Consider the following 27,747-nt stretch of genomic DNA (forward strand, 5'->3'; position numbering starts at 1 on the left):
GCAGCAGCTGCAGATGAGGCAAACATTGACCCGAATGAATGATTCGCTAAATGTAAATGCATAACCAACATCTACAAACACACACCGGGGCCAAAAATGAGCACATCTATCTCGGATGCATCACGCTTTGTAAATGACATTCTCTCTTGCATTCCTAGGGCCTGCAGGCTGCTAAAAACACCGAACCCATTCACCCTTCGAGCCTAGGGAGCCCAGGTGGCACAGTTGGTTTGATTTCTCCGACTCATGCATCTGAAGGGGCGCTATGCACTGTGATGGGTCGACAAATGTCCTGGATCAGCATTGGGGCTGACCGCTACCCAGAGACCGTAGAGGCTCTGATGGATTTGGGAAAACTGAGAGACAGGCAAAAGAGTATGGAGGCCCATGTGGGACAACTGCAGGCAAACAAGGCTGATCTGAGCCAGCTTCAACATCTGCATGATCTCCTCACTGCCATAGGTACAACACAGAAAGCAGCAGCGCAATCAGAAATATGCTTTATTATAGGAGGTTGCACATAACAGTTGGAAGTATCGCGCACCAGATGCGCACATTCGAATGTAATTTAATATGAAACTATTCAGATGGCGCTCTGTGGCGCGGCAGAAATATGAACAGTGTCGCGAGTTGAAGTGGGGTGCCGCGGACAGCCGGCAACTTGCGGCACCATTGTGCGTACCCTGTTAGAAATCTATGTTTAGAATTCTAAAATGTATTGCACTGCTTGGCATGGCATGTCGCCGAGTGGCGCATCCGGTGTGCGACCCCCTTATGTCTATTATCTATGCATTAAATGGACAATGGGGCATTAAATTATTAGATTTTACAAAATGACACATGCCTGAAGTAAATGGGCAATATGATGTATTTTTTTACCCATATGAAAACATACTGCAGTAACTTACAGTAAATACTATAGTGTTTTTGAGTCATACTATAGTAAAGTACTTGAATAAATCTATAGTTTTATAGTTGCCATGGTAACACAACATACTTCAGCCTTCTGATCCTTCTCATACTACATCAAAGCTCCTGAAAGCAAAGAAGGTCAAGCTGTTCCAGGATTGGCCAGCCCAGTCACCAGAAATGAACATTATTGAGCATGTCAGGGGTAAGATAAAGGAGGAGGCGTTGAAGATGAATCCAAAGAATCTTGATGAACTCTGGGAGTCCTGCATGAAGGCTTTCTTTGCCATTCCAGATGACTTTATTAAGTGATTTGAGTCATTGCAGAGATGTTTGGATGCAAATAATCAACTAGAAGTCAAGTTATTATTTGTTCTTCCTAAAACTTGTAAAGGCGACAAGACTTTTGTCAGGTAGTGTAGTTAATATTACAGTATACATTAAAAAAGAGATGTAAATACAACAATATATACAGTATAATTCACTTTACTATAAAATGATTCAAAAACACTATAATATTTCCAAGGGATGTCACAATACTCAATATAATATTGAGCTGTTCCGTCCGACCTCAGTGCTTCCCAATATGCATAAGTAACATATGTTTTATTTTAATTTTGCATTTAAATTTACAAATTGCTTTTAGCTTTTTTCCCATTCCTTTAATTATTCTCTGAACTGTTGCTGATCATGTTTGAATGGATGTCCATGCACCGAGACACAGTTCCCCACGAGTAAATACACTTACTTATTTAAAATGCGCTGAATCATCACAATTCTTAAGTTTTTTTGGGGGGACAACTAAATTGTTTTATGTTCAATCAACTTAAATTTGTAAAAACAATTAAGTTAACTTGATTCATTTATATTGGGACAACATGAAGGAACCCAGATTTTTTTTTAAAAGTGTAAGTTAGTTAAACAGTTAGTAAGTGAAAGTGTAATTAAGTGTAATTTGTGAACAGCAGCGAGAACTGAACACTTCATGAACACAACCTTGAAGCTGTAGCCAAAACAACTGAACACAAATGAGGATATTTTGAAGAAAGTTGGAAGCTGGTAGCCATTTTCCAAACTATGGCAGCTGATTCCATTCATTCATTTTCCTTCGGCTTACTCTCTATTTCAGGGGACGCCACAGTGGAATGAACCGCCAACTATTCCCGCATATGTTTTACACAACGGATGCCCTTTCAGTACTGGGAAACACCCATACACACTCATTCACACACACACACTACGGCCAATTTAGTTAATCAATTCCCCTATAGCGCATGTGTTTGGACTGTGGAAACCGGAGCACCCCCACACCAACACGGGGAGAACATGCAAACTCCACACAGAAATGCCAACTGACCCAGCTGAGGCTCGAACCAGCAACCTTCTTGCTGCGAGACCACAGTGCTTACCACTGAGCCATTGTGCTACCTATGCTACTGGTTCCAGCATAATATCCTCATTTGTGTTCAACAAGAAACCCATAAAGATGTTGGAGGTTGAGTAAATGATGTGTAATTTTGAGTCTTTGGGTGACCTATCGCTTTGAGTTAGTCCTTAATACCCTCTTTAATAATAAAGCTCATTTTCATCTACAGTGAAAACTGTTTGTCAGTATGTGTGTGTGTGCCTGATTTTGATATTTTCTGTGACGCAGAAGAGAAGCAGATTCCCGATCATGTGCCAGAACAGCTGAATCATCTGAGGACTCTTGTGGACAGCCTTCTAGCAGATAAAGAGAAGGTATGAGGCAAACACTCACACTGACCAAACTGACCCACACTTAAATCAAACATGTTATATTCACTAGGCCTGTCACGATAATCAGTATATCGCTCAACACATGGACATGTGACATGGAGAGTCATTTTTCTTGATGCTATATATATCGCCCATACATAAAACCAATTCTAGCAACATTTTAGCTGATTGTGCAACATCTCGATCTCTATCGGAGGCGTCAGTGTCAGAATGTCCCAGCTGGGTCAGTTGGCATTTCAGTGTGCAGTTTGCATGTTCTCCCCGTGTTGGCGTGGGTTTCCTCTGGGTGCTCCGATTTCCCCCACAGTCCAAACACATGTGTTATAGGGGAACTGGGTAAATAAAGTTGGCCGATGTGAATGAGTGTGTGTGTGAATGTGAGTGTATGGGTAGTTCCCAGTACTGGGCTGAGGCTGGAAGGTCATTTACTGTGTAAAGCATATGCCAGAATAGTTGGCGGTTCATTACGCTGTGGTGACCACTGATAAATAAAGGACCAAGCCGAAAGAAAATGAATAAATGTTGTCTAAATTAAGCACTTAGCAATGCTCAATACTAATTAAAATTGGAGTTTTGATATATTTACAGTAGGACTAAATATATTCAATTAATACAATCTTTACTTAATAGTCTAATGATTTAAAGAAACAGTTAGACCCATACTGTGTATAATTGGCTGCTGCCACAAATACACCAGTGCAACATAAGCCTGGTTTCGTGTTCCAGGGTCACATATCAGAAGTGTTAACACTGTGACTTTGTGTTTGTTTGATCCTCCTGGTTGCTCAGTCACGGGCATGAGTTTAGGGTGGATCTGTCTGATTGACTGACACAAATCACACACTTCACCTCGCAGAACAATAGATGAACGTCTGTTTAGCTGATTACATGAGCTATAAAGATGACAACATGTTCTGACAGAGACTTCAAGGGATATTTGACCCAAAAATGATCATTAAGGGGATAGTTCACGGTGGTTAGCACTGTGACCTCACAGCAAGAAGGTTGCTAGTTCGAGTCTCGGTGTGGTGAGAAATCGAGACCCCCTGAAATTTGGGTCCACCTAGGACCCTGGGTGATCCTATTAGGTGCGTTCGACTTCATGCAGCGCTTAAAAGCCGCACATGCTGGTTAGAAATGTTGTCCGGATTGACTCTGCACCGACGCCACGTGACTGTCACATGTGGCATCAAAGTACCGCGACAGTGCTCCGAGATCAGACGTTTGATTTAGCCGATGCAGCATCTAAAGAGCGGCTGCTGGAACTGCGATGACGACACTGATAATACACGATTAGCCAAGATCACCGCATGACAACAACAACGTGTGTTTCACGTTTATTATTGGACAACTTCCGATTCAAAAGTTTCTAAACACAATGAACTTTTCATTCCCTCACTATCCTGTACACATCATGCTTATTAAAAGACTACAAATATTTTACTGCAGTAATCATGTTTTGTTCAATAATCTGGTTATAAAGGCTAGCTTGTATGCACAGGTTTATTTTCAACCTTTTTTATACTAACTATTTACTGCATTCATCTCCATGAACGATTTAAATGATATATTTTATTGAATAATCTAAATATTAACTCTAATAAGTCTTACAGACCTGTAATAAAATAATTATCATCATTAATCCTGCCACCCTAAAGCTTTCTTAACACATGAAGTTAAAGAACTATTTTATTAACTCATTATTAAATGATTTAGATGATTAGAAAATATACAAGTTTTAAAAGTGACATTGATATATCCTGCTCTTTTGGGAAACTTCCACTGCAAGTGTGGCTCATTTATATTAGGAATGTCCTTTTGTTCAATCATTTTGGATTAAAGGGCTTTTTTGAAAATGCTTTCATTATCCAAAATAATCGTAATCACTGTTTAAGACTTAAAACACATTGTTTTGGGTTTTACACTAATATATATTGGAAAGTTTTATATCAATAAAAGCCCTTTTAGCATATTCAAACAAGAAGTATTAGCCTTGAGTGATGTTTAAACTCCTAAAATTTGTGCTTATTGCTTCGTATTTATTAGGCCTATTCGTTTGTATGTTAATATTACCCTCTCGTTTCCCCTTATTCATAATTATTCATAATTCCCTTGATGTTTAAAAATAAACTATAGTTTGTAGAGACTGTATTCTGTTTTATTTGTACTGTAAATCTTTTGTTGTTATAAATTAAAAAACGATGATGACGTCATGTGATCGGTCATCATGACTGCCACAACTTTGAGCCCCGAAGTGTTCAGCTGTCCGGCTTGACGTCTCCGTTTTTAACTCCGCCCCCATCTGCGCTCGGCTAATCTCGTTGATCACCGGCTGCAGCTGTGCTTCATGTCGAACGCACCTATTGGTTCACTGGAGTTGTAATAGGTATAGTTTGTAGCGCCTGATTAAAAAAAATATATATAAATGCAGCGAAATCTCGTTTAAATGTATGTAATTTTAAAGAGCGTTATAATGACATAAAACATGGAGAATTTCTCTTTCGTGCTTTTATTTTAGATAGCCTACAACGTGCTACCACTTCTTATGTAAATATATAATGTTATATAAATACATAAAAACATCAAAAAGACATGTTTACAAAGGTTTCAGTTATTTTAACGTCTTTAACTTGTACTTACCGAAAATAATGTTACTAATATGATAAGTCTTTTTAAAATCTCAAGACTGAGAATAGACTATAAATAGCACTTTTGATCAGGCATTTAACACAGCCCATCCATTTGGGGTTTTAAATCGGACTCGATTGCAGGGGGGACTTGATTTCTCATGACACCGGATGGGTCAGTTGGCGTTTCTGTGTGGAGTTTGCATGTTCTCCCCGTGTTGGCTTGGTCCCCAGAGTCCAAACACATGCACTATAGGGGAATTGAATAAACTATATTGGCTGTAGTGTATGAGTGTGTGTTTGAATGAGTGTGTATGGGTGTTTTCTAATACTGGGTTGCAGCTAGAAGGGCATCCACTGTGTAAAACGTATGCTGGAATAGTTGGCGGTTCATTCTGCTGTGGCGACACCTGATAAATAAGGGACTAAGCCTAAGGAAAATGAATGAATGAATGAATAAATGTTTACAGTGTTTACATGAGTTGCTTTTTGAATGATCCTTTCATGTTCCCATTGTACGTTATAGTGCATAGTTCGATTAACGTCATTATGTCAACTTTCTACGCTAGTTTTCTCCGGCGTTTGTACCGCGCTTCAATAATGCCACTAAAACAAGCATACTCCACGTCTTAATTTGATTTCTGTTTAGCTCCATTATGATTTTAGTCAGATTAAGCTCATCAAAAATCAACCATTAGTCAATGTATTGTCTTAATCGTACTAAAATTTGAGTATTGGTGTCCATGTAAACGTACTGAAGGTCATCAAAAATCTCTGTTCGCATGGTAGACTCTTAATCAGTGTATTGTCTTAATCATATTTAAATCGGAGTATTGGTATTTATGTAAACGTACTCAATGTGATGTATACAAGACACACACAGACAGCAGCAGAGTGTGTGAGTGTAGTGACTCCTGTAGGTGTCAGATGTGGAGAGTGTGTTGATGGATGTGAGCACAGAGAGCTCCGAGTCTGCGGGACAGAGCTCAGGTTCAGACGGCGCTCCGCTCACAGACGCCTCACAGATCCAGCAGCTCGCCCTGCAGACCACACACATCAGGTACCGAAACGGGACCCTACAGTGGTCATGCATGTATGGAGCACAATCTGTGCCAAAAGTATTTGAAATTACAAAATAGCTTGTCGAATAGCACTAACTGTAAAAAATAATGCACTGAATTATCAAGTGCTGAATTGTCAGGGTTTGTATTTTTTATACAGGGCTAGAATTAGTTTACAGAATTGTTTCTATGGGTGCACACTCAGGTATCGGTTCAGTACTCAGTATTGGCTGATACCTGAGGGCAGATATCAGAATCAGTATCGAGAAGGGAAAAAGGGTATCAGAACATCCTTAATTTATACAGGTCTAGTAGTATAAACACAACTGTTTTACAGACACACACTCGGGTATCGGTTCAGTACTCGGTATCGGCCGATAACCTGAGGGCAAGTATCAGAATCAGTATCGAGAAGGGAAAAAGGGTATCAGAACACCCTTAATTTATATAGGTCTAGTAGTATAAACACAACTGTTTCTACAGATACACACTCAGGTATCGGTTCAGTACTCGGTATCGGCCGATAACCTGAGGGCAAGTATAAGAATCAGTATCGAGAAGGGAAAAAGGGTATCAGAACATCCTTAATTTATACAGGGCTAGTAGTATAAACACAACTGTTTTACAGACACACACTCAGGTATCGGTTCAGTACTCGGTATCGGCCGATAACCTGAGGACAAGTATCAGAATCAGTATCGAGAAGGGAAAAAGGGTATCAGAACACCCTTAATTTATACAGGTCTAGTAGTATAAACACAACTGTTTCTACAGATACACACTCAGGTATCGGTTCAGTACTCGGTATCGGCCGATAACCTGAGGGCAAGTATAAGAATCAGTATCGAGAAGGGAAAAAGGGTATCAGAACATCCTTAATTTATACAGGGCTAGTAGTATAAACACAACTGTTTTACAGACACACACTCAGGTATTGGTTCAGTACTCGGTATCGGCCGATAACCTGAGGGCAAGTATCAGAATCAGTATCGAGAAGGGAAAAAGGGTATCAGAACATCCTTAATTTATACAGGTCTAGTAGTATAAATACAACTGTTTCTACAGACACACACTCAGGTATCGGTTCAGTACTCTGTTTCAACAAATAACCTGAGTGCAGGAATCAGAATCAGTATCGGGCTAGTACTATAAACTTATACCTTATGAACTTATAGCAATACCTTATGAACACATGCACTGTATTTATTTTTGATGCAAGTACATATTAGTTAGGGCCTCCTAATATAAAGTGGGACCAAATATATTGAAATATATGTTAATTTCAGGACCTACAAATGCAAACCCTGGCAATTACAGTCATTAAAATGAAACCACTTGTTAATTTCTTTTTTCAGTTAGTGCTATTCGACAAACTTTTTATTTGAAATAATTTTGGCATTTATTTTGTTCCATACCATGCAACATTATGCTTGCAGTGATTAAAAAAATGCTAGTGAAGGTTTTGAGCTCATACACACACGCACGCACACACGCACACACACACACACTTTTGCAGGGTTGCAGTGTTGAAGCTGGATGAGAAAGTGCAGGTTCTGATGAGGGAGAGGTGGCAGAGAGACGTGGCAGAGCGGGAGAAAGCGGACCGGAGAAACAGTGAAGAAAAACACATACAAGAGCAGGTCAGACAGACCCAACATCTCCATCTGTATGCCTGGAACAGATATCAGACACACAATATATGATGCAGCAATGCAACTTTATGATTGATATGACACTGGATGTGGCTCCTTTCTTATAGGTTCTTGATTAATTACATGATCTATATATATATACTCCCTGACAAAGTCTTGTTGATCCCAGTTGAAAGAGCAACAAATAATAACTTGACTTTTAGTTTTTCAATTTCTCAAATTTCTGTTTAACGGAAAGAAGATTTTTTATTTGACAACATAATAGTTTTAATAACTCATCTATAATAACTGATTTCTTTTCTCTTTGTCATGATGACAGCTCATAATATTTGACTAGATATTCTTCAAGACACTAGTATTCAGCTTAAAGTGACAATTAAAGGTTTAACTAGGGTAATTAGGGTAAAGTTAGGGTAATTAGGCAAGTCATTGTATAACAGTGGTCTGTTTTGTGGACAATCGGAAACAAATATTGCTTAAGGGGCTAATAATGTTGACCTTAAATGGCTTTAAAATTTAAAAACTTCTTTTATTCTAGCTGAAATAAAACAAATAAAACTTTCTCCAGAAGAAAAATTATTATAGGAAATACTGTGAAAAATTCCTGAATCTGTTCAACATCATTTGGGAAATATCACAGGAGGATGAATAATATTGATTTCAACTGTGTTAGTGTAACGTATATTTTTGTGAAAATATACAGCATACTTAATCTAACCTGTCCTTATAATATAATACATGGCCATGTTTATAATGGCTATTACATTTTTTCCACTTGTATTATTTTATAGTATATATTTATATAGTATTTTGTTTAGATTTTATTGATATTTTAAAGAAGAGCACCAATGTTTTTTTTTTATTTTCAGATACAACTGTGTGAGATACATAATATTAACATTATATTTTTTGCATGGTTCACCTTTAGTTAAACAGCCTCAGGGCAGTGATGGAGGATTGGATGAGCTCCTCTTCGTCACTTTCACAAAGTCACCAGCAAGAGGCAGAGATGTTGAGCAGAGTCCCAGGACAGGATCAGGGTCAAAGGTCAGATCAGGGTCAGAAGTCAGGTCAGGGTCAACAGCAGACAGGAGCCTCAGAGCAGGGGGTCAGTCAGATCACCCAAAGTGAGGACAAACCAAAGGACAGGAGCATTCACCTCACCAACCAGCAGCACAGGGACAAGAATAAGGTACATTATACTAGATCCTAAAAGTATGTACTTTCTTGTGAAGGAAAAAGTACATACTTTTGATGTGTAACAGAAGAGTGTGCAAGCTTTGGGACAGTCTACGTCCTCATTAATGGAGTGATCTGTTGCTTAGTTACACATCCTGTCAATCATCTTTTCTTTCATATTTAATGTACTATCATATTGGACATTCAGCAGCAGGTTAATCTGCCATTCGTGAGACTTTCATGCAGAGAAATCTCCTCAAGTCTTTGCAAAATTATGCATTTAGAAGTTCAAACGTGTCTTAATGTTGCAGATGAAATATATAACATGGATTTTTCCAGTTGGCTTGATATTATTTAACAGTCATTTAAATAACTTTACCAAAGCCTCTCTATTTGACAGGTTGCGTGTCCACCATGTTTGTAATTTGTTTGCACTTTTTACCTTATTTTTAGGTCTAATACATCGCAAAATTAGCATTATTGTGAAAATAGTACGTGCGATAAATTACCTTTATTTTATGCATTGGATGTTTAGTTAAATATGACCAATCAGATGGGGGCTTATTATCTTTAGCCCCCGCCTTCCCAATAGTTCGGCTGTTCGGCTATTGGCTGAAGAGCTGAACCGGAAACTGAAAATAAACACTAATGGCGGGAAAATGACAGCAGCCAATCAGAGTCAGAATATCTGCGCAGGTTTTCACTCATTCATAGTGTTTAAAAGACTAAACGTTTGCACCAGTGTCTGAATTAGATCTGAAAAATATATATTTACCTAGCATAGCTAATAAAAATAGCATTTTCTTAGGGAAATGTTACGTTGTAGGAAAGATCGTTATCACAGTACTCAACAACAACATCGCACATCCAGTATCATACATCCCTAATGCTAATCAAAATTATGTATTGTGGGCAATACGGCCCCTTCAAGAGCTGTGATTAAAACAAAAACTATTGGCTGTTTTTTTTTAAAGGGGAGGAGCTACTCTTAGCCCCACCCTCTTTTCATGATTCAGTTGAGATCATGTCAAACGTTGAATAGAGAAATGCACATTTAAGTTAGGAATGGACGATATGTCATCGTTTGCAATATATCAGTAAAAATTGTACAATGAAAACAATTTACGCATCTTAATAACGATAAAACCTATATTAGTTTGTGACAATAAGTACAAAATAAGCAATCGAGTGTTTAAAATAACTATTTTTGTGACCACACATTGTTTAATATCACAGAATGGAGAAGAAATCGTGCTATTTTAAGTGACAAAGGCTAGGGCAGTTGGCATTGCTCTATAAATATACTTTAATGCTGATAAAACACCCAGGTGAACACAAATAATCCAGATATTGCCACAAGCGTTTGTTGTATTCTCTTCATGTTTGATCCATTTATCCGGTTCTATCATCTTTATCCTCATGCAGTGATGGCTGAGCGTAGTTAACGTCTTCTTCAGTAAAGTATATGTGGAAATGTTGTGTACAAGGGCGTCCTCTAGTGACACAGAAATAACATTTCAACATAGGCTCGAGCTCTTAAACTGTGCCCACTGTCCTGCAAAGTTTATTATGTGCTTCAGCAGATCTGCTTGTGTGTTTTATATGATCCTGAAAAGCTCAATCTGCTGCTTCAGTGTTTAAATATGGCTGAGCTCCGCAGGACAGTGGAGCAATGTGTAAAATGTAAAAACTAAACTTTTTTTTGTATCTCAGTGAATACACGTAATTTATTGCCAAAATGATTGATATCACAACAAATAATAGAAAATATTGTGATATAATTTTAACTCCATGTCGCCCATGCTTAATTTTAAAGCATTTCACAGGACCTTTAATACCAGGTTATGCCTGTGTTTTTCTGCAGAGCACTGGTCTGTTGAGTGACGTCCAGGAATCCATGCTGCAACTCCAGGCCGAGTTTGAAAAACTCCACAACACATCAAACCGCCTGATGGAGGAACACAGCAACAAGCAGACCCACATCGATGTGTGTAACATTTCTTAATGATATCTCCTATCTATACTGTGAAAAGCAATGGTCCATGTACTGAGCCTTGGGTTACTCCGTAGTGAACTTGTGATACATATAATGCTTCTTCACTTAATGCTACAAACCTATACATCTCAAAATATATACTTCTAAAACTAGGTCCGTGTTTATCAGTGACATGCCCTAAGATTATTGTTTACAGTGTGAAAAGTACCGAGCCTTATACTTGTACTCCATATTGAACTTGTGATTGATATATTTTTTCTTTTACCGCTACAAATATAGCCCGCTATTGCACCCAACCCAGTCTGAGTATGCTAAAGTCTATGGCCTTTAGCATCTGTCGCTAGAGCAAGCACCTTTAGAGGTCAGAGGAATGAGGTTTACCTGCATAGCATTCGCCAGCTGGCCTCCGTTACACTCAAGCCCCTAAACCTCACTCATATCCCGGACGAGCCCCCACATGTAACCCATCGATCCTACTACACTCAACCTGGTCTGAGCTGGGATTGAACTGACAATTCTTTGCATGGGTGTTGGTTGCTCTAATAAAGTAGGCTAAAGACCATGTTCTATAGCGTCTGTCGTTAGAGCACCTTTAGAGGTCAGAGGAGTGGAGGTTTACCTGCATAGCACTTTGCTAGCTTGCCTCCATTACACTCACCCCCTAAACCTCACTCCCTTCCCTGGCGAGACGCCATGTGTATCCCACCAGTCCTACTGCACCCAACCTAGTCTGAGCTGGGATCGAACCAGCAATTCTTTGCATGGGAGTCGGTTGCTCTAACATGGAGGCTAAAGACCATGGCCTCTAATATCTGTCCCTAGAACACCTTTAGAGGTCAGAGGAGTGAAGTTTACCTGCATAGCTCTTCTCTAGCTGGCCTCCATTACAATCACCCCTCTAAACCGCACTCCCATCCCGGACGAGCCCCCACATGTACCCATCGGTCCTATTGCACCCAACCTGGTCTGAGTTGGGATTGAACGCGCAATACTTTGCATGGGAGTCGGTTGCTCTAACAAGGAGGCTAAAGACTATGGCCTCTACTGTCTGTCGCTAGAGCACCTTTAGAGGTCAGAGGAGTGCAGTTTGCTAGCTGGCCTCTGTTAAATATACATATCAAAATGTTTACATGCCATTGGTGGGTCCTTCGCACTAATGCTAAGCTCTAGTTATAATTATTATACCTCAACTCAATATAATTATTAATGCAACCCGTTACAAAATCATAATCAATCATCATTTACTTACTCTATGAAGCATGTCACAGTTAAATTGTGGCTTTTCCAGCATCTCTACAAAATTGTGGAGGAATTGGGTGTAAAGAAAGCTGACAAGGAGCTGGTGGAGATTGAGATTGAAATCGTGAGTTGTGTTTTTCTTCATTTCATAAAGAATCGCCAGACTGTCACATTCATATGAGTCATGTGGACGCCATGTTTTTGCTCCTCAGAAAGCAGATAAACAGGCTCTGGAGAGCAAGGTGAGCTGCATGCAGTTCGACAGCATGACTGAGAGGCTCAGTAACATGCTGCAGGAGCTGGTCAGTAAAATCAGCGGTCAGGAGCAGGACTGGAACAAGGTCATTGAGAAGATCTCCACCGAAATGGACTCCAAGGTGAGAGACAAAAGTGATGATGATATCAAAACAAACCTTCGGATATTGTCCTCCGAAGGGAACTTTGAAGTGAAAAAAACATGGCCGTCATATTGAAGTGTCGTTCAAATGTCATCCTTCCTACAAAATGAGTCTATAAACTTTCAACTTTTGAAGTCAGAGAGGGTCTTATTTTTAAGATTTGTTACAAGCTGTGATAATACAAAAGAAATTAATGCATGAAAATTATTACATATAACAATGGTCTCAACTCAATTCCTGGAGGACCACAGCTTTGCACAGGTTTAGCTCCAACCCAGACCTGCTCAATAGCTTCTAGTAGTCCTGAACACCTTGTTTAGCTGGATCAGGTGTGTTTAATTAGGGTTGGAGCAAAACTGTGCACAGCTGTGGCCCTCCAGGAATCAAGTTTGAGACCTCTGACATATAGTATTGCTGCTCGATTATTGCAAAATTCATCACTTAGAGCAGTGGATTTAGTAGTAGTCTTTTGTCATTTAATTAATATTATGATTGAATATAAGACGCTGTCACTTTACGGATCCAGTTTCATGTTACACATGTTATTAACTGGCGAAGGTTTACATGCATAATCACTAATATTGGTCAATCATATATATTCACATATATATTATGACTGCAGGGTTAGAGGCAGAAGTAATAATGTTATCAAAACAAACCTTCGGTGCGTTCCAAATGGGATATATTGCCCTCTGAAGAGAAATTCGAAGTGAAAAAATCATTGCCGCCATATTGAAGTGTTATCCATCCTATAAAATAACTAGTTTAGAAATGTCAACTTTGGAAGTCAGAGAGGTTTTTATTACAAGTTGTGGCAATACAAAAGAAATGATACAGCCCCAAATCAGAAAAAGTTGAGACAGTGTGAAAAACGCAAATAAAAAAATTTTCAAACTGGCAATCCCCGGCCCATCTTTGCTCCTAAAGGACTAGAACTATTTTGGATGCTGCTTTTGCTTTTTTAACCAATTTACTTTACCCAGGCTCATTGTTTTGATACGTACCCAGGTCTACATTTCTGGGGACACTGAAAAACGTAACTGGAGTTATGCCAGCTTGCAGTTTTTGTTTTTGCAAATCCACCAGAGGCCGCTGTGTACGCTTTTTGATGATCTCAAATTTCTCTCGCTCGTCCTCTTCTCATATAAATCCACCAGATGGTGCAATATACACTTCAGCCGACCAGGCCAGCTTGCTGTCGACTGACTGACCAACTCATCCATCCATCCCTTCCCTAAATCCAACTGACAGTGTTTTTAAAACCAGTCTAGAAAAAGAAAAGCCATAGTGGTTGCGGGATTTCACCATATTTTCATATTTTGCTTTTAGTTTACCTGCTTTTTGGAAGCGTTCTTCACCAGACTCAATCCTCGTCGTCACGGTCAACCACGCTCCACATCCGCCAACGTACGCGGTGAGCTACTAAGCAAACTGGTAACACCGGAAAACCATCCACATGGAGGTAAGCGGTCAGCTGGTAGCACGAAAAAAGGAACAGAAGCCGCTTGCAGCATCATACCGCTCTGTAACTTTTATTTTACAGACAAAATGCAGCCAGACATACCTTTGGCTACATAAATCGCACTCTCAAGAAATGTAGACAAGGGTACATATCCACAATGAGCCTGTGTCGAATCTACCTGATACTAGCCCTAAACTGCTCCTGCCCCAACTTTTTTTGCAGGGTCTGAATGACAGGAAAGGATGTATATTTACAAATGAAATGAAGTTGACCAGAAAAAGCATGAAATATGTTGTGCTCATATTGTCTGCAATGAAATACAAGTCAAAGTAAACTTGGAAAGCACTACTTTCTTTTTTTATTAGCATTTTCTATACTGACCCAACTTTTTCTGATTTGGGGTTGCATTATATACAGTAGGGCTGCTCGATTATGGCAAAATTCATCACTCAAGAGCAATGTGAGTTAGAAGTCTTCTGTCGTTTGATTATTATTATGAGTGAGTATAGGACACTGTCACTTTAAGAGCTGCACGGATCCAATTTCCTGGTACACACATATTTACTTTCTCAACTGGTTCTCCTCATTTATTACATGACAGTTTACGTGCATAATCACTAATATTAGTGAACCGATTTATTGCCGCAGCTACAAATATGTATTTTTCACCAAATACATGAAGTTACACATTCTGTTTTTAATATTAATTTGTTCAGGATTTATCATTATTATCTTTAAACTTCGGTAAGAAGTGGTAAATATCTTAACTGTTTGAACTAAAATGGATTTAATTTAGGTTTTTGTAAATATTTATGCTAAATGAATGTTCAGTTGACCAGTTTTCTTCTTGTATTATATATGCTTGTTTATTTACTGTACATGTATCCGATTGGCTTCATATCAGCCAAGGGTGCGTATCCAAAAACCGTCTACTAAAGCAACTACAGTAAGGTCGCAAGTTCCGTCGTTACAAATAGTAAAAGCAGATGGTCACAGTACAAAAATCTAAATAGGCATCATTAAGTTATAGTCTAAAATAACTCTCTACTTTGGTCATGAGTAATGTGTGTGTGTGTGTGTGTGTAGTTGAACCGCATTGAGCTGGATCCTCTGAAGAAACAGCTGGACGAGCGCTGGAGGACCATCCATAAGCAGCTGCAGACGCCTCAGATGCCCGAGCAGGAAGACGCCGCTGGAATTAGGAAGTGAGGAACCACTTACAACTAACAAATAATTAGCATTTATTAAACATTGAATCAACTACAACACTTTTTTATATGATATATGTTGTATTTAGGGGTGAAGTCTAAGTTATCAGCCCTCCTGAATTATTTAAAACCATATCCATAAATTAAAGCCATAAAAGAAGACAGTCATTTTCTGTGGTAATTGAATAAGACGGTAACACTTTAGTTTAGGTCATAACTTTCTGTGTGAACGGCCCCTTAACCTACTGCCGTGTTGCCCAACCCTGTTCCTGGAGGCACACCAACAGTACATATTTTGGATGTCTCCCTTATCTGACCTATTCATTTCAGGTTTTGGAGTCTCTTCTAATGTTCTGATGAGTTGATTCAGGTGTGTTTGATAAGGGAGTGTTTGAAAATGTGTACTGTTGGTGTGCCTTCAGGAACAGGGTTGGGAAACACTGACCTACTGTATTACTTATGATTTTTTTCTACTCTTTTTTTTGTGGATTATTTCCTGTGACTATAATCGTACCAACAAATCATTCAATCCCTGCTTCCAGTTGCTCAAATTTTCCTTTGCCGATTCATTCAGATCTGATTCCATAATGCAACACCAGCTAAAGATCTCTGTGTTTCTGAAATTTCGCACGAGTTGCTACCTAAAATACCTCCATTTGGCTAGCATCGTGTTAGTTGTATATAAACAAACCGTATTGACTGTGTATATGTGTGTGTTTTTCTCCCCCAAAGACAATTAGTGGCCCGCTTTCACTGCATCTCCTGTGACCGTCCAGTGGAAATGCTGACGCCAGGACAGTACGTAAACATTCATCACATCTCTCTCACTATTCTGTCTCAATTCAGCAACTCAAAAATGAGTTATTCAATATTCAGTGTGTTAAATTGTTGGTACAAACACTAGTCCTGATTTACGAAGCAAGGGAAATCTCATTATAGCGTGTTCAAAAAGGGTTTCAGATTCAGTAGCTCATGAAATAATGACAAAAAATACTAATAAACTATGACAATCCATTATGTGCTTGATTTAATTAATATATTTCCATAAATCTGACATCTGAAAGTGAAACTACGAATGCAAATGCTAAAAAGTCAGCTGACAAAATAACGTGTCCACACCTTTTCTTTTAGATAATCCTGACAGTATTTATTTGGTCACACTTTACCATAGGGTTTCATTTGGTAATGTATTTAATAACATAAACTAATAATGAGCAGTACTTGTGCAGCATTATTAATCACAGGTAAACATTTACTAATGCATTAATCAGATCTGTATTCGTGCTTGTTAACAGTAGTCAACAATCCACTGTGAGTTAACATGAACTAACAATGAACAACTTAACACCTTAGTTTAAGTAACTATATACAACAGTTACTACTGGCTTATTACCAGCCTGTTATTAAGATATGAACTGTTTATTAGCACTTATAAAGTATGATCAATAGGATTAGGCGTCTCTGGTAATCTGTGAGTGTTTTCAGGCACCTGATGTCTCTTCCATCGGCTCCAGGGCTGCCATCACACAAGTCCAGCCGGCCGTACACTGTCTATGAGCTGGAGCAGGTGCGACAACACTGCAGGAGGTGAGACCATCACACACACACACATGTGCATGCATGCATACACACACTTGCATCCATGGATACATACATACATGCATGCTTACACACACACACACATATGCATACACGCACGTGCATGCATACAGACACACATGCACACAAACACACACACACACACACATGCATGCATGCATACATACATACACACATACACACTCAGACATACATATACACACATGCATCCATACACGCATATACACACATGCATACACGCATACACATGCACATCTAAACACACAAACTCATATATGCATACACACACACAGACATACATATACACACAAGCATCCATAAACGCATATATACACATGCATACACGCATACACACGCACATCTAAACACACAAACTCATATATGCATACACACACACAAACATGCATACACACACACACACACACATGCATACACAGACATATGCATGTATACACACACATACATACGCATACACACATTCAGACACAAACAAACACACACACACACACACACACACATACATGCATACACAGATGCACACAAACACACATACATGGATGCATGCATACATACACACATATACACACACACATGCATACACAGATGCACACAAACACATACATGGATGCATTCATGCATACATACACACATATACACACACACACATGCATACACAGATGCACACAAACACACATACATGGATGCATGCATGCATACATACACACATATACACACACACACATGCATACACAGATGCACACATGCATACATACACACATATACACACACACACATGCATACACAGATGCACATACATGGATGCATGCATGCATACACACACACATATACACACACATATACACACACATTCACACAGACATACATACACACACAAGTGTCCATACATGCATACACACATGCATACTCATACACACACATGCATGCATACACACACACACACATGCATACATACATACACACACACATCATACACTTGCAGATCCTGCAGACACACAGACTCTCGTGCACACACATGCAGGAGGTGAAATGATCACTGCTGTAACACTGCTCGTCCACAAGGGGGAATCAACACAATGACTTCACTGCAGCAGTGTTGGGTGATTTACTCATGAAGCAACTACTTACTATAATTCAACTCCTTTTCTGGAAAACAAAAGTAAAAGTTATATATCATATTTTAGGTGATTTAATTACAGTTACTTATGATATACTTGCCTTTAACACATTAAATAAATGTTAAGGTTTCAGAGAGGCAGAGCAATAGTGTCAATATATACACTGTATATAGGCACGGTATATATACAACATGTGAATAATTCCAAACACTTTGAGTTTATCTAAAATTATTAATTATTTCAAACAAAACAATAAAATTACACTTAAAGGTCCTGTTTGGCTCAAAAGTAAAGAATTTATACACTTCCATCTTTTATCAGTGCATTAAAAATGACAATTTATGGATTTTAAAAAAGTCGAGTAATTAAATGACTTATTGAGCAAGCAAGTCACTTTGCAAAGTAATTAGAAAAGTAGTTTAAATACAATTTGAACAGTGTTATGAGTAATTCAATACTGTTTGGAAGTAACTTACCCAATACTGCACTGCAGACACACACACACACACACACACACCTCACTGATCTGTATGTACAGCAGGCTTTTCTGTTCAGTGTTTTTAGAAGTGAGACTGTTTTGGCACACTTGAGGTTATAATGTTTAGAGAACAAACTGTCAAACCAGATACCGTGGGCCTTGTTTTTTGAGGAAAAAACTAAACAAGCGCATTTTCTGACCAAAACATTTCACTAAACCTTTGTTTGCTCAGACTGTGTCAAAAAGAAAAACAAGAAATAATAGCAGAATCAGACGAAGTCAGAATGATCAGCCCTCCTGTATATTTTCCCACAGTTTCTGTTTAATGGAGAGACGTTTTTTCAACACATTTCTAAAGATAGTAGTTTTAATAACTTAATAAATGATGACAGCACATGCTAGTATTCAGCTTAAAGTGACATGTAAAGGCTTCACTAGGGTAATTAGGGTAAAGTTAGGGTAATTAGGCAAGTCATTGTATAACAGGGGTTTGTTCTGGAGAAAATCCAAAACTAATATTGCGTAAGGGGGCTAATAATATTGATCTTAAAATGGCTTTAAAACAATTAAAACTGCTTTTATTCTAGCTGAAATAAAACAAATAAGACTTTCTCCAGAAGAAAAAATATTATCAGACATACTGTGAAAAATTCCTGAATCTGTTAAACGTCATTTGGGAAATAATTGAAGAAGGAAAAAATTCAGAGGAGGGCTAATCATTCTGACGTCGCCTGTAAGAGTGGGAAGTTTGATAAAGTGTAACACAAGAGCAAAAGCAGTTCCACTGAAAGACAGCAGTGTTGTTTATCAGATATAATGAAGATTAAGGTCAGTTCACCGAGAAATGTCATCATTTACTCACCCTTTGCTTGATTCAGAAGTAATCCCTTACTTTTTCAGTGGAAAGGTAACTTAACTCCAGCAACGATTCACACCCAACACCGACTGCACATTAGCATGCTTAATTAGCTGATTAATTTCAATCTGCATGGCATGCAGTCGAGAAACACAGCTTGTACACTGTAAAAAATATCTGTAAATTAGCATTTTTCTGTATTTTGTGATTTATGTTATTGTTTATTTCTGCTTTTGAATTGCATTATAAGAGTTTGATCTTTCTTTTAACCATGAAAGGTTGTGAAAAAGTGACTTTTATGAACATTTTGAATAGTTTGCGGTGATATATTGTCTGAGTTGGTGTTGTATTTTACACTACAAAAACCTTGTAATAAACCTCCAGCACATTTTCTGATTTAATTATCTAGAAATTGTACATTATATTATTTCAAGCCACTAAAATGTCAATAAAAGTCACTTTGTTAAACTGTAGAGATGAATCTTCAACATCAGAAGTGGACAGAGAGATTTTAGTTTACTCCAAGCGAAGCGTGTTGTTGCTTTAAATTGGAAAAAACCTCAAAGGCCATCCTGTAATCTTGCTCTGGAGAAGCTGACATACACTGTTAAAGGGAAATTACAAGATTTTTGGTCAAATATGGACCCCCTTTCAACACTTTTTAAACCAGGTGGACTATGCAACATCTTTTGATGTTTGAGCTTTCAAACCCTTGCTGGTGTCTTCTTGTATTGTTTAGATGTCTTACATTTCAGCAACAATTAACAGATTTGTTTAACCAGTAACACTGGAAAGCTGTGAAACGCAAGATACAAAACTGCACTGAACATTGTTATTATTTATTTATTTATGATTATGTACTGTTATTATTTGAATTTATGTTATTTATTTACATATTCATCTTCACATGTTATTTTTTTATATATATTGTTCTGTAGTAAACAAAACCCGATAAATATATTTCTGAAAAAACAGTGGACAGAGCAGAGATCAACATCCCATAATGCAATTCACAAGCATAAATAAACAGAACACAGAGACTGTTAATTAGCAGATATTTTTTTACAGTGTAAGCATGTGTAATAGATCAGTGTTAGTGAAGCTTTAGTGACACAGTAACTTCAGAGCGGCTTGTTTTGACAGAAGCATGGCTCAGGGAGAGAACTACAGTGCTGTAACGTGCAAACACATAGATCCACAGCTCAGTCAGTGTCCCACATCCAAGACAGAGCAGCACTCGTACAGACGGCCTGTGCCGCAGCAGTTCAGCCTGGGCCCGGTCAGGAGGAGCAGCCGCGCTCAGAGCAGACAGTGAGTTTAACAGACCTCAGAAACAGCCAACACAGGCTCATTGTGAATATGTATTCATATATACATTTCTGGAGATCGTGAATTATGTAGCCAGAGGTGTGTATGGCTGCATTTCGTCTTTGAAACGAACGCTATGGGGTGGTATGACGTCGTTCTTTTTCGCGCTCACCTCCATATGGATGGCTTTTTCGCTGATACCAGTTTGTCCAGTGGCTCACCACGTATGTCAGTGGACCTGAGGTGCAGAGAGGAGTTGAGTGTGACGATGGAGTTCAAATGTCGAGAAGGACGGTTTCAGAAAGCAGGTAAAACAAAAGCCAACTAATAAAATAAACAAGTAAATAACAGGGTGAGAATGTGGTTAAATCTGAATACATGGTAAAAATCAGGCAGCCGTAAGGCCTTTTCATTTTCTGGATTGCTCTTGAAAACACTATTGGTTGGGTTTAGGGAAGGAGGTGGGTCAGTCGATCGGTCAGTCAGTCAGTCGACAGCGGCCTCTGGTGGATTAACGTGAGAAGAGCAGACATGAATGTAACTCGCGAGAGAATTTGAGATTAAAAAACCATACCTCCTGGGACGTATTTGATGCTCTCCAGAAATGTACACAGGGGTACGGTTTCGGAATGAGCCTGGGTTGCAACGAGCACAGCACAGGGAGCTTTCAGTCTACAGATAACTTATATATTTACCAGAAAATATTTGCTCTTAAAGGTCCCATGAAGTGCTTTGAATTATGCATTTTTATTCGATATTTGGAGAGAGGACGGGGCATCGAGTAGCCCCTCCCCTTTAAAAAAACAGCCAATAGCGTTTCACTTTATCACAGCTCTGCTTGTAAGAGTGGTTGAGCTCAAGCACATCAAATGCAAAGCCAGTGAGATACTAGAGAGCATTTGATTGGTCAGAAGATTTGAGGTACACGCTGACATGAATAAAAGTGTTGATCCATTTAGGCGGACGAAGCAAACTGCCAAGTTGTGGATGTATATATCAGTTTTATCTCTTCTAAACGTGAATTCTGTCACAGTTTTGGTGCAGACAAGCTTAAAGATATCCTAAAAACTAATACTGATACTAAAACTATTTTAATTTCATGGGACCTTTATAAAAAATGACAGCCCTTTAATTGTACTGACCCATACAACCTTTACTTTGCACAAAAAGGTCTTCATCGTGAAAAACGGGTTTGGATTTTTGGATACTTTACAGTTATATTATAATTTGAAACAGTTTATCAATACTTGGGTCACTTTTGCAAACCAAAGAAACCTTCTCTTTGCTAAATGTTTCGATAAAACTTTAGTACAGCGTAATGAGTTTAGAAGCCCAAACTAAGAAAGCCAGTGGAGACAGTGGCAAAGAACAAACTTCACCAATTGACCAAAGTGAAGGAACAAACCTTGAGGGAGACCATGCTCAGTTGGGCACGACCATTTCTCCTCTGGCCAAACTTCCTGTGCAGAGCTCCGGCGTCTAGACTGCAGTTCTGCACAAGGAGTTTGGTCAGAGGAGGAATGATCGTGCCCAACAGAGCCTGGTGTCTCTCGAGATTTTCTTTCCTTCACTTTGGTCAATTGGTGAAGTTTGTTCCTCCACTGTCACCACTGGCTTGCTTGGTTTGAGACTTGTGGAGCTGCGCATGGATGGATTTGCTCTTCAGTGTTTGGACTCTCAGCAGTGTAAATTAAACCACACTGAACTGAACCGAACTGAAGTTCAACTCTGAAAACTGGACTGACAGTTTCAGTTTACTAGAACTTCTATGTTCAGCTGCTTTGACACAATATACAGTGTAAAAGCACGATAGAAATACAGATGAATTGAATTAAAAAGTGACCTACAGTATGTATTGAGCGATTGATTCTGGTCATTGCAAACAGTACTCTCTGGGGAGCTGGAGCTTGTATAGCGCCCCTGTGTTTATTTTATAAGTGTTGACTTGTTTTATGGGCCGTTGTGCAGCGAGAGGATTCCGGAAATGGCGGACTACAGTTACCTGTCCCGCAGCTGTGGAGGCAGCCACACACTCACGTACCCCAGCCGCCGATACACACGCCTGCAGCACATCACACACCTGATCCAGAGCCACGAGGAGAGCCGGCCCATGTCCACCGGCCCACCAGCACAGGTCTGGAACGCTCCGAAGCTGTTTCCATACACTTATTTCTGTAGAATATGACTGATATTGCGATATTTTATTTTTCAGCGATAAATACTGCCATATGAATACAGTTTCACAAGATACTTTATAAAATGTAAATAGCACTCCTTGATGGTTTTATAAGGAGTTTAACAGAGTATTCAGGTACAGAAATTGAATAATCACAACTTACTATGTTTTGTCTCGTTTCTAGAGCAAATATTAAAAAACTTTTCAATGCCAAACATCGGTTTCAGTGATGCCAGCAGTGAAAATCTTGGGCTGTGGACAATGTGAAACATGTATTGTTCTCTGATGAGTCCACCTTCACTGTCTTTCCCACATCCGGGAGAGTTATGGTGTGGAGAAGCCCCAAATATTACTTCACGTCTGATCACATGGAATGTCTTTAGGACGGGACTATCAGTGGTTTAGGGCGGGACTATCAGTGGTTTAGGGCGGGACTATCAGTGGTTTAGGGCGGGACTATCAGTGGTTTAGGACGGGACTATCAGTGGTTTAGGGCGGGACTATCAGTGGTTTAGGGCGGGACTATCAGTGGTTTAGGACGGGACTATCAGTGGTTTAGGACGGGACTATCAGTGGTTTAGGGCGGGACTATCAGTGGTTTAGGGCGGGACTATCAGTGGTTTAGGACGGGACTATCAGTGGTTTAGGACGGGACTATCAGTGGTTTAGGGCGGGACTATCAGTGGTTTAGGGCGGGACTATCAGTGGTTTAGGGCGGGACTATCAGTGGTTTAGGGTGGGACTATCAGTGGTTTAGAGCGGGACTATCAGTGGTTTAGGGCGGGTCTATCAGTGGTTTAGGGCGGGTCTATCAGTGGTTTAGGGCGGGTCTATCAGTGGTTTAGGACGGGTCTATCAGTGGTTTAGGGCAGGACTATCAGTGGTTTAGGGCGGGACTATCAGTGGTTTAGGGCGGGTCTATCAGTGGTTTAGGGCGGGTCTATCAGTGGTTTAGGACGGGTCTATCAGTGGTTTAGGGCAGGACTATCAGTGGTTTAGGGCGGGTCTATCAGTGGTTTAGGGCGGGACTATCAGTGGTTTAGGACGGGTCTATCAGTGGTTTAGGGCAGGACTATCAGTGGTTTAGGGCAGGACTATCAGTGGTTTAGGACGGGTCTATCAGTGGTTTAGGGCAGGACTATCAGTGGTTTAGGGCAGGACTATCAGTGGTTTAGGGCAGGACTATCAGTGGTTTAGGGCAGGACTATCAGTGGTTTAGGGCAGGACTATCAGTGGTTTAGGACGGGACTATCAGTGGTTTAGGGCAGGACTATCAGTGGTTTAGGGCAGGACTATCAGTGGTTTAGGGCGGGACTATCAGTGGTTTAGGGCAGGACTATCAGTGGTTTAGGGCAGGACTATCAGTGGTTTAGGGCAGGACTATCAGTGGTTTAGGGCAGGACTATCAGTGGTTTAGGACGGGACTATCAGTGGTTTAGGGCAGGACTATCAGTGGTTTAGGGCAGGACTATCAGTGGTTTAGGGCGGGACTATCAGTGGTTTAGGGCGGGTCTATCAGTGGTTTAGGGCGGGTCTATCAGTGGTTTAGGACGGGTCTATCAGTGGTTTAGGGCAGGACTATCAGTGGTTTAGGGCGGGACTATCAGTGGTTTAGGGCGGGTCTATCAGTGGTTTAGGGCGGGACTATCAGTGGTTTAGGACGGGTCTATCAGTGGTTTAGGGCAGGACTATCAGTGGTTTAGGGCAGGACTATCAGTGGTTTAGGACGGGTCTATCAGTGGTTTAGGGCAGGACTATCAGTGGTTTAGGGCAGGACTATCAGTGGTTTAGGGCAGGACTATCAGTGGTTTAGGGCAGGACTATCAGTGGTTTAGGGCAGGACTATCAGTGGTTTAGGACGGGACTATCAGTGGTTTAGGGCAGGACTATCAGTGGTTTAGGGCAGGACTATCAGTGGTTTAGGGCGGGACTATCAGTGGTTTAGGACGGGTCTATCAGTGGTTTAGGGCAGGACTATCAGTGGTTTAGGACGGGTCTATCAGTGGTTTAGGGCAGGACTATCAGTGGTTTAGGGCAGGACTATCAGTGGTTTAGGGCGGGACTATCAGTGGTTTAGGGCAGGACTATCAGTGGTTTAGGACAGGACTATCAGTGGTTTAGGGTGGGACTATCAGTGGTTTAGGGTGGGACTATCAGTGGTTTAGGACGGGGCCATCAGTGCTTTCTGCAATAAATATTTAACAAGATAGTTTGTAAATAGTAAATAGCACAACTTGATGGCAGTATTCAGGTACAGAAATTTAATAATCACAATGCAAAAAAATGCTTCTCTCACTTTGTTTTGTCTCGTTTCTGGTCCAAATATCAAAATAAAATTCTTAGATCAAGTAAAAAATTTTGTTTTGTTTTCACCGTCAGAAAAAATAAGTTAAAAAAAATCGAAAAAATTTCCTTAAAACAAGCAAAATGATCTGGTTTTGACTTTTAAATGTAGATTTTTGGACTTGAAACAAGACAAAAAATTGCATAAATAATATAAATTCTGTATAAATACAGAATATATTTTCTCCTGCTTAACATAATTCAGACTTAACATTGCATATCTTTGCGATGTAGCTATTGTGCATGCGCACATTTCAATACCGATGCTAAATTGATGTATTGTGCAGGCCTACCATAGAATACGCAAGACATGTCACTCGTATAGGCGAATGAAGCCCCGCCTTCTAGTGCAGGAGCCAATCATTGATCGCAATAAGCTAACGATACTCCAGGGGAGGGGTTTGGACCAGATGTGTGTTTATGACAGTTTCTGCAGATTTTGTGTGATTCGAACGTTTAAAAATGAAACTACAGACACAGCTGTTTTATTTTCATTGGCGATTCCAAATATTTAATCAGAAGCTTACAGTTTTAAAGTCTAATTCACATCTTCCTGTGCTGACCTGTGAGTGTGTTCCTCCTCAGGCTGCAGAGGTGAACATTCTGGGCTTGAATGGGCAGGTTTACAAGGGTCGAATGAACAACAGAGGAGTGCGGCTCTCTGAGTCACGACTACCCAACATCTCTCCTCGAGAAGGCAAGAGCACACCACTATCCCCGAGCGCACACAGATGTGGAAACACCCACATGAATAAATACTACAGTACACAACTATAGGGTATATTATACCACATTACCACATGTTACTGTAGTACAATGTCATTTATACTATAGTATTTATTACAGTTTATCAGTTCACAGTAGCTAATTCTACATTGTGCTGTATAAAGTGTTGGGAATACTGTAATATGCAGGGTGTGGACAGTGAAACTGAAACGCTGGCTCATTTAGTGTTGGGGGTTTCATGGCTAAACGTGAGGACCTTCAAATATTGCAATGTACACACTTTATTGGTGACATTTCCTTCGGCTCAGTCCCTTATTTATCAGGAGTCACCACAGCGGAATGTACCGCCAACTATTCCAGGATGCCCTTCCAGCCGCAACCCAGTACTGGGAAACACCAATACACACACACACACTCATACACTAAGGCCATTTCAGTTCATCAATTCCCCTATAGCGCATTTGTTTGGACTGTGGGGGAAACCGGAGCACCCGGAGGAAACCCACGCCAACATGGGGAGAGCATGCAAACTCCACACAGAAATGCCAACTGACCCAGCCAGGACTCGAACCAGCGACCTTCTTGCTGTGAGGTGACAGTGCTAGCTACTGAGCCATATAGAGTGTCATATAGATATCAAAAGAAGACAAATTGTTGGTGCGGGTCCCTCTGGCGCATCTGTGACCAAGACAGCAAGTCTTTGTGATTATCAAGAGCCACAGTATCCAGAGTAACGTCGGTTTCAATGGTGCCAGCACAAAAATCTTGGGATGTGGACGATGTGAAACATGTATTGTTCTCTGATGAGTCCACCTTCACTGTTTTTCCCACATCCGGGAGAGTTATGGTGTGGAGAAGCCTATCAGTGGTTTAGGGCAGGACTATCAGTGGTTTAGGGCGGGACTATCAGTGGTTTAGGGCGGGACTATCAGTGGGTTAGGGCGGGACTATCAGTGGTTTAGGGCAGGACTATCAGTGGTTTAGGGCGGGACTATCAGTGGTTTAGGGCGAGACTATCAGTGGTTTAGGGCAGAACTATCAGTGGTTTAGGGCAAGACTATCAGTGGTTTAGGGCGAGACTATCAGTGGTTTAGGGCGGGACTATCAGTGGTTTAGGGCGGGACTATCAGTGGTATAGGGCGGGACTTGCAGTGGTTTAGGGCGGGACTATCAGTGGTATAGGGCGGGACTTGCAGTGGTTAAGGGCGGGACTATCAGTGGTTTAGGGCGGGACTATCAGTGGTTTAGGGCGGGACTATCAGTGGTTTAGGGCGGGACTATCAGTGGTTTAGGGCGGGACTATCAGTGGTTTAGGGCGGGACTATCAGTGGTTAAGGGCGGGACTATCAGTGGTTAAGGGCGGGACTTTCAGTGGTTTAGGGCGGGACTATCAGTGGTTTAGGGCAGGACTATCAGTGGTTTAGGGCGGGACTATCAGTGGTTTAGGGCAGGACTATCCGTGGTTTAGGGCGGGACTATCAGTGGTTTAGGGCGGGACTATCAGTGGTTTAGGGCGGGACTATCAGTGGTTTAGGGCGGGACTATCAGTGGTTTAGGGCGGGACTATCAGTGGTTTAGGGCGGGACTATCAGTGGTTTAGGGCGGGACTATCAGTGGTTTAGGGATGGCACTATCA

The 27,747-nt window shown here is 40.2% G+C and overlaps 1 protein-coding gene across 1 annotated transcript in view; it reads left to right on the forward strand.

Annotated features, from left to right (window-relative positions):
* Positions 1-167: 167 nt before the first annotated feature.
* Positions 168-27,747, forward strand: part of LOC130220115 (glutamine-rich protein 2-like) — a 31,879-nt gene continuing 4,299 nt past the window's right edge. Inside the window, exons 1-10 of the mRNA XM_056452515.1 lie at positions 168-462; positions 2,564-2,649; positions 11,051-11,173; positions 12,471-12,545; positions 12,634-12,798; positions 15,368-15,486; positions 16,222-16,287; positions 16,975-17,076; positions 22,835-23,000; positions 25,971-26,082. Of these exons, the coding sequence (XP_056308490.1) occupies positions 276-462; positions 2,564-2,649; positions 11,051-11,173; positions 12,471-12,545; positions 12,634-12,798; positions 15,368-15,486; positions 16,222-16,287; positions 16,975-17,076; positions 22,835-23,000; positions 25,971-26,082 (1,201 nt within the window). The 5' untranslated portion in view covers positions 168-275. The remainder of the gene's footprint in view (positions 463-2,563; positions 2,650-11,050; positions 11,174-12,470; positions 12,546-12,633; positions 12,799-15,367; positions 15,487-16,221; positions 16,288-16,974; positions 17,077-22,834; positions 23,001-25,970; positions 26,083-27,747) is intronic.

This window comes from Danio aesculapii, chromosome 3 (assembly GCF_903798145.1).
Source record: "Danio aesculapii chromosome 3, fDanAes4.1, whole genome shotgun sequence".
Taxonomy (NCBI): domain Eukaryota; kingdom Metazoa; phylum Chordata; class Actinopteri; order Cypriniformes; family Danionidae; genus Danio; species Danio aesculapii.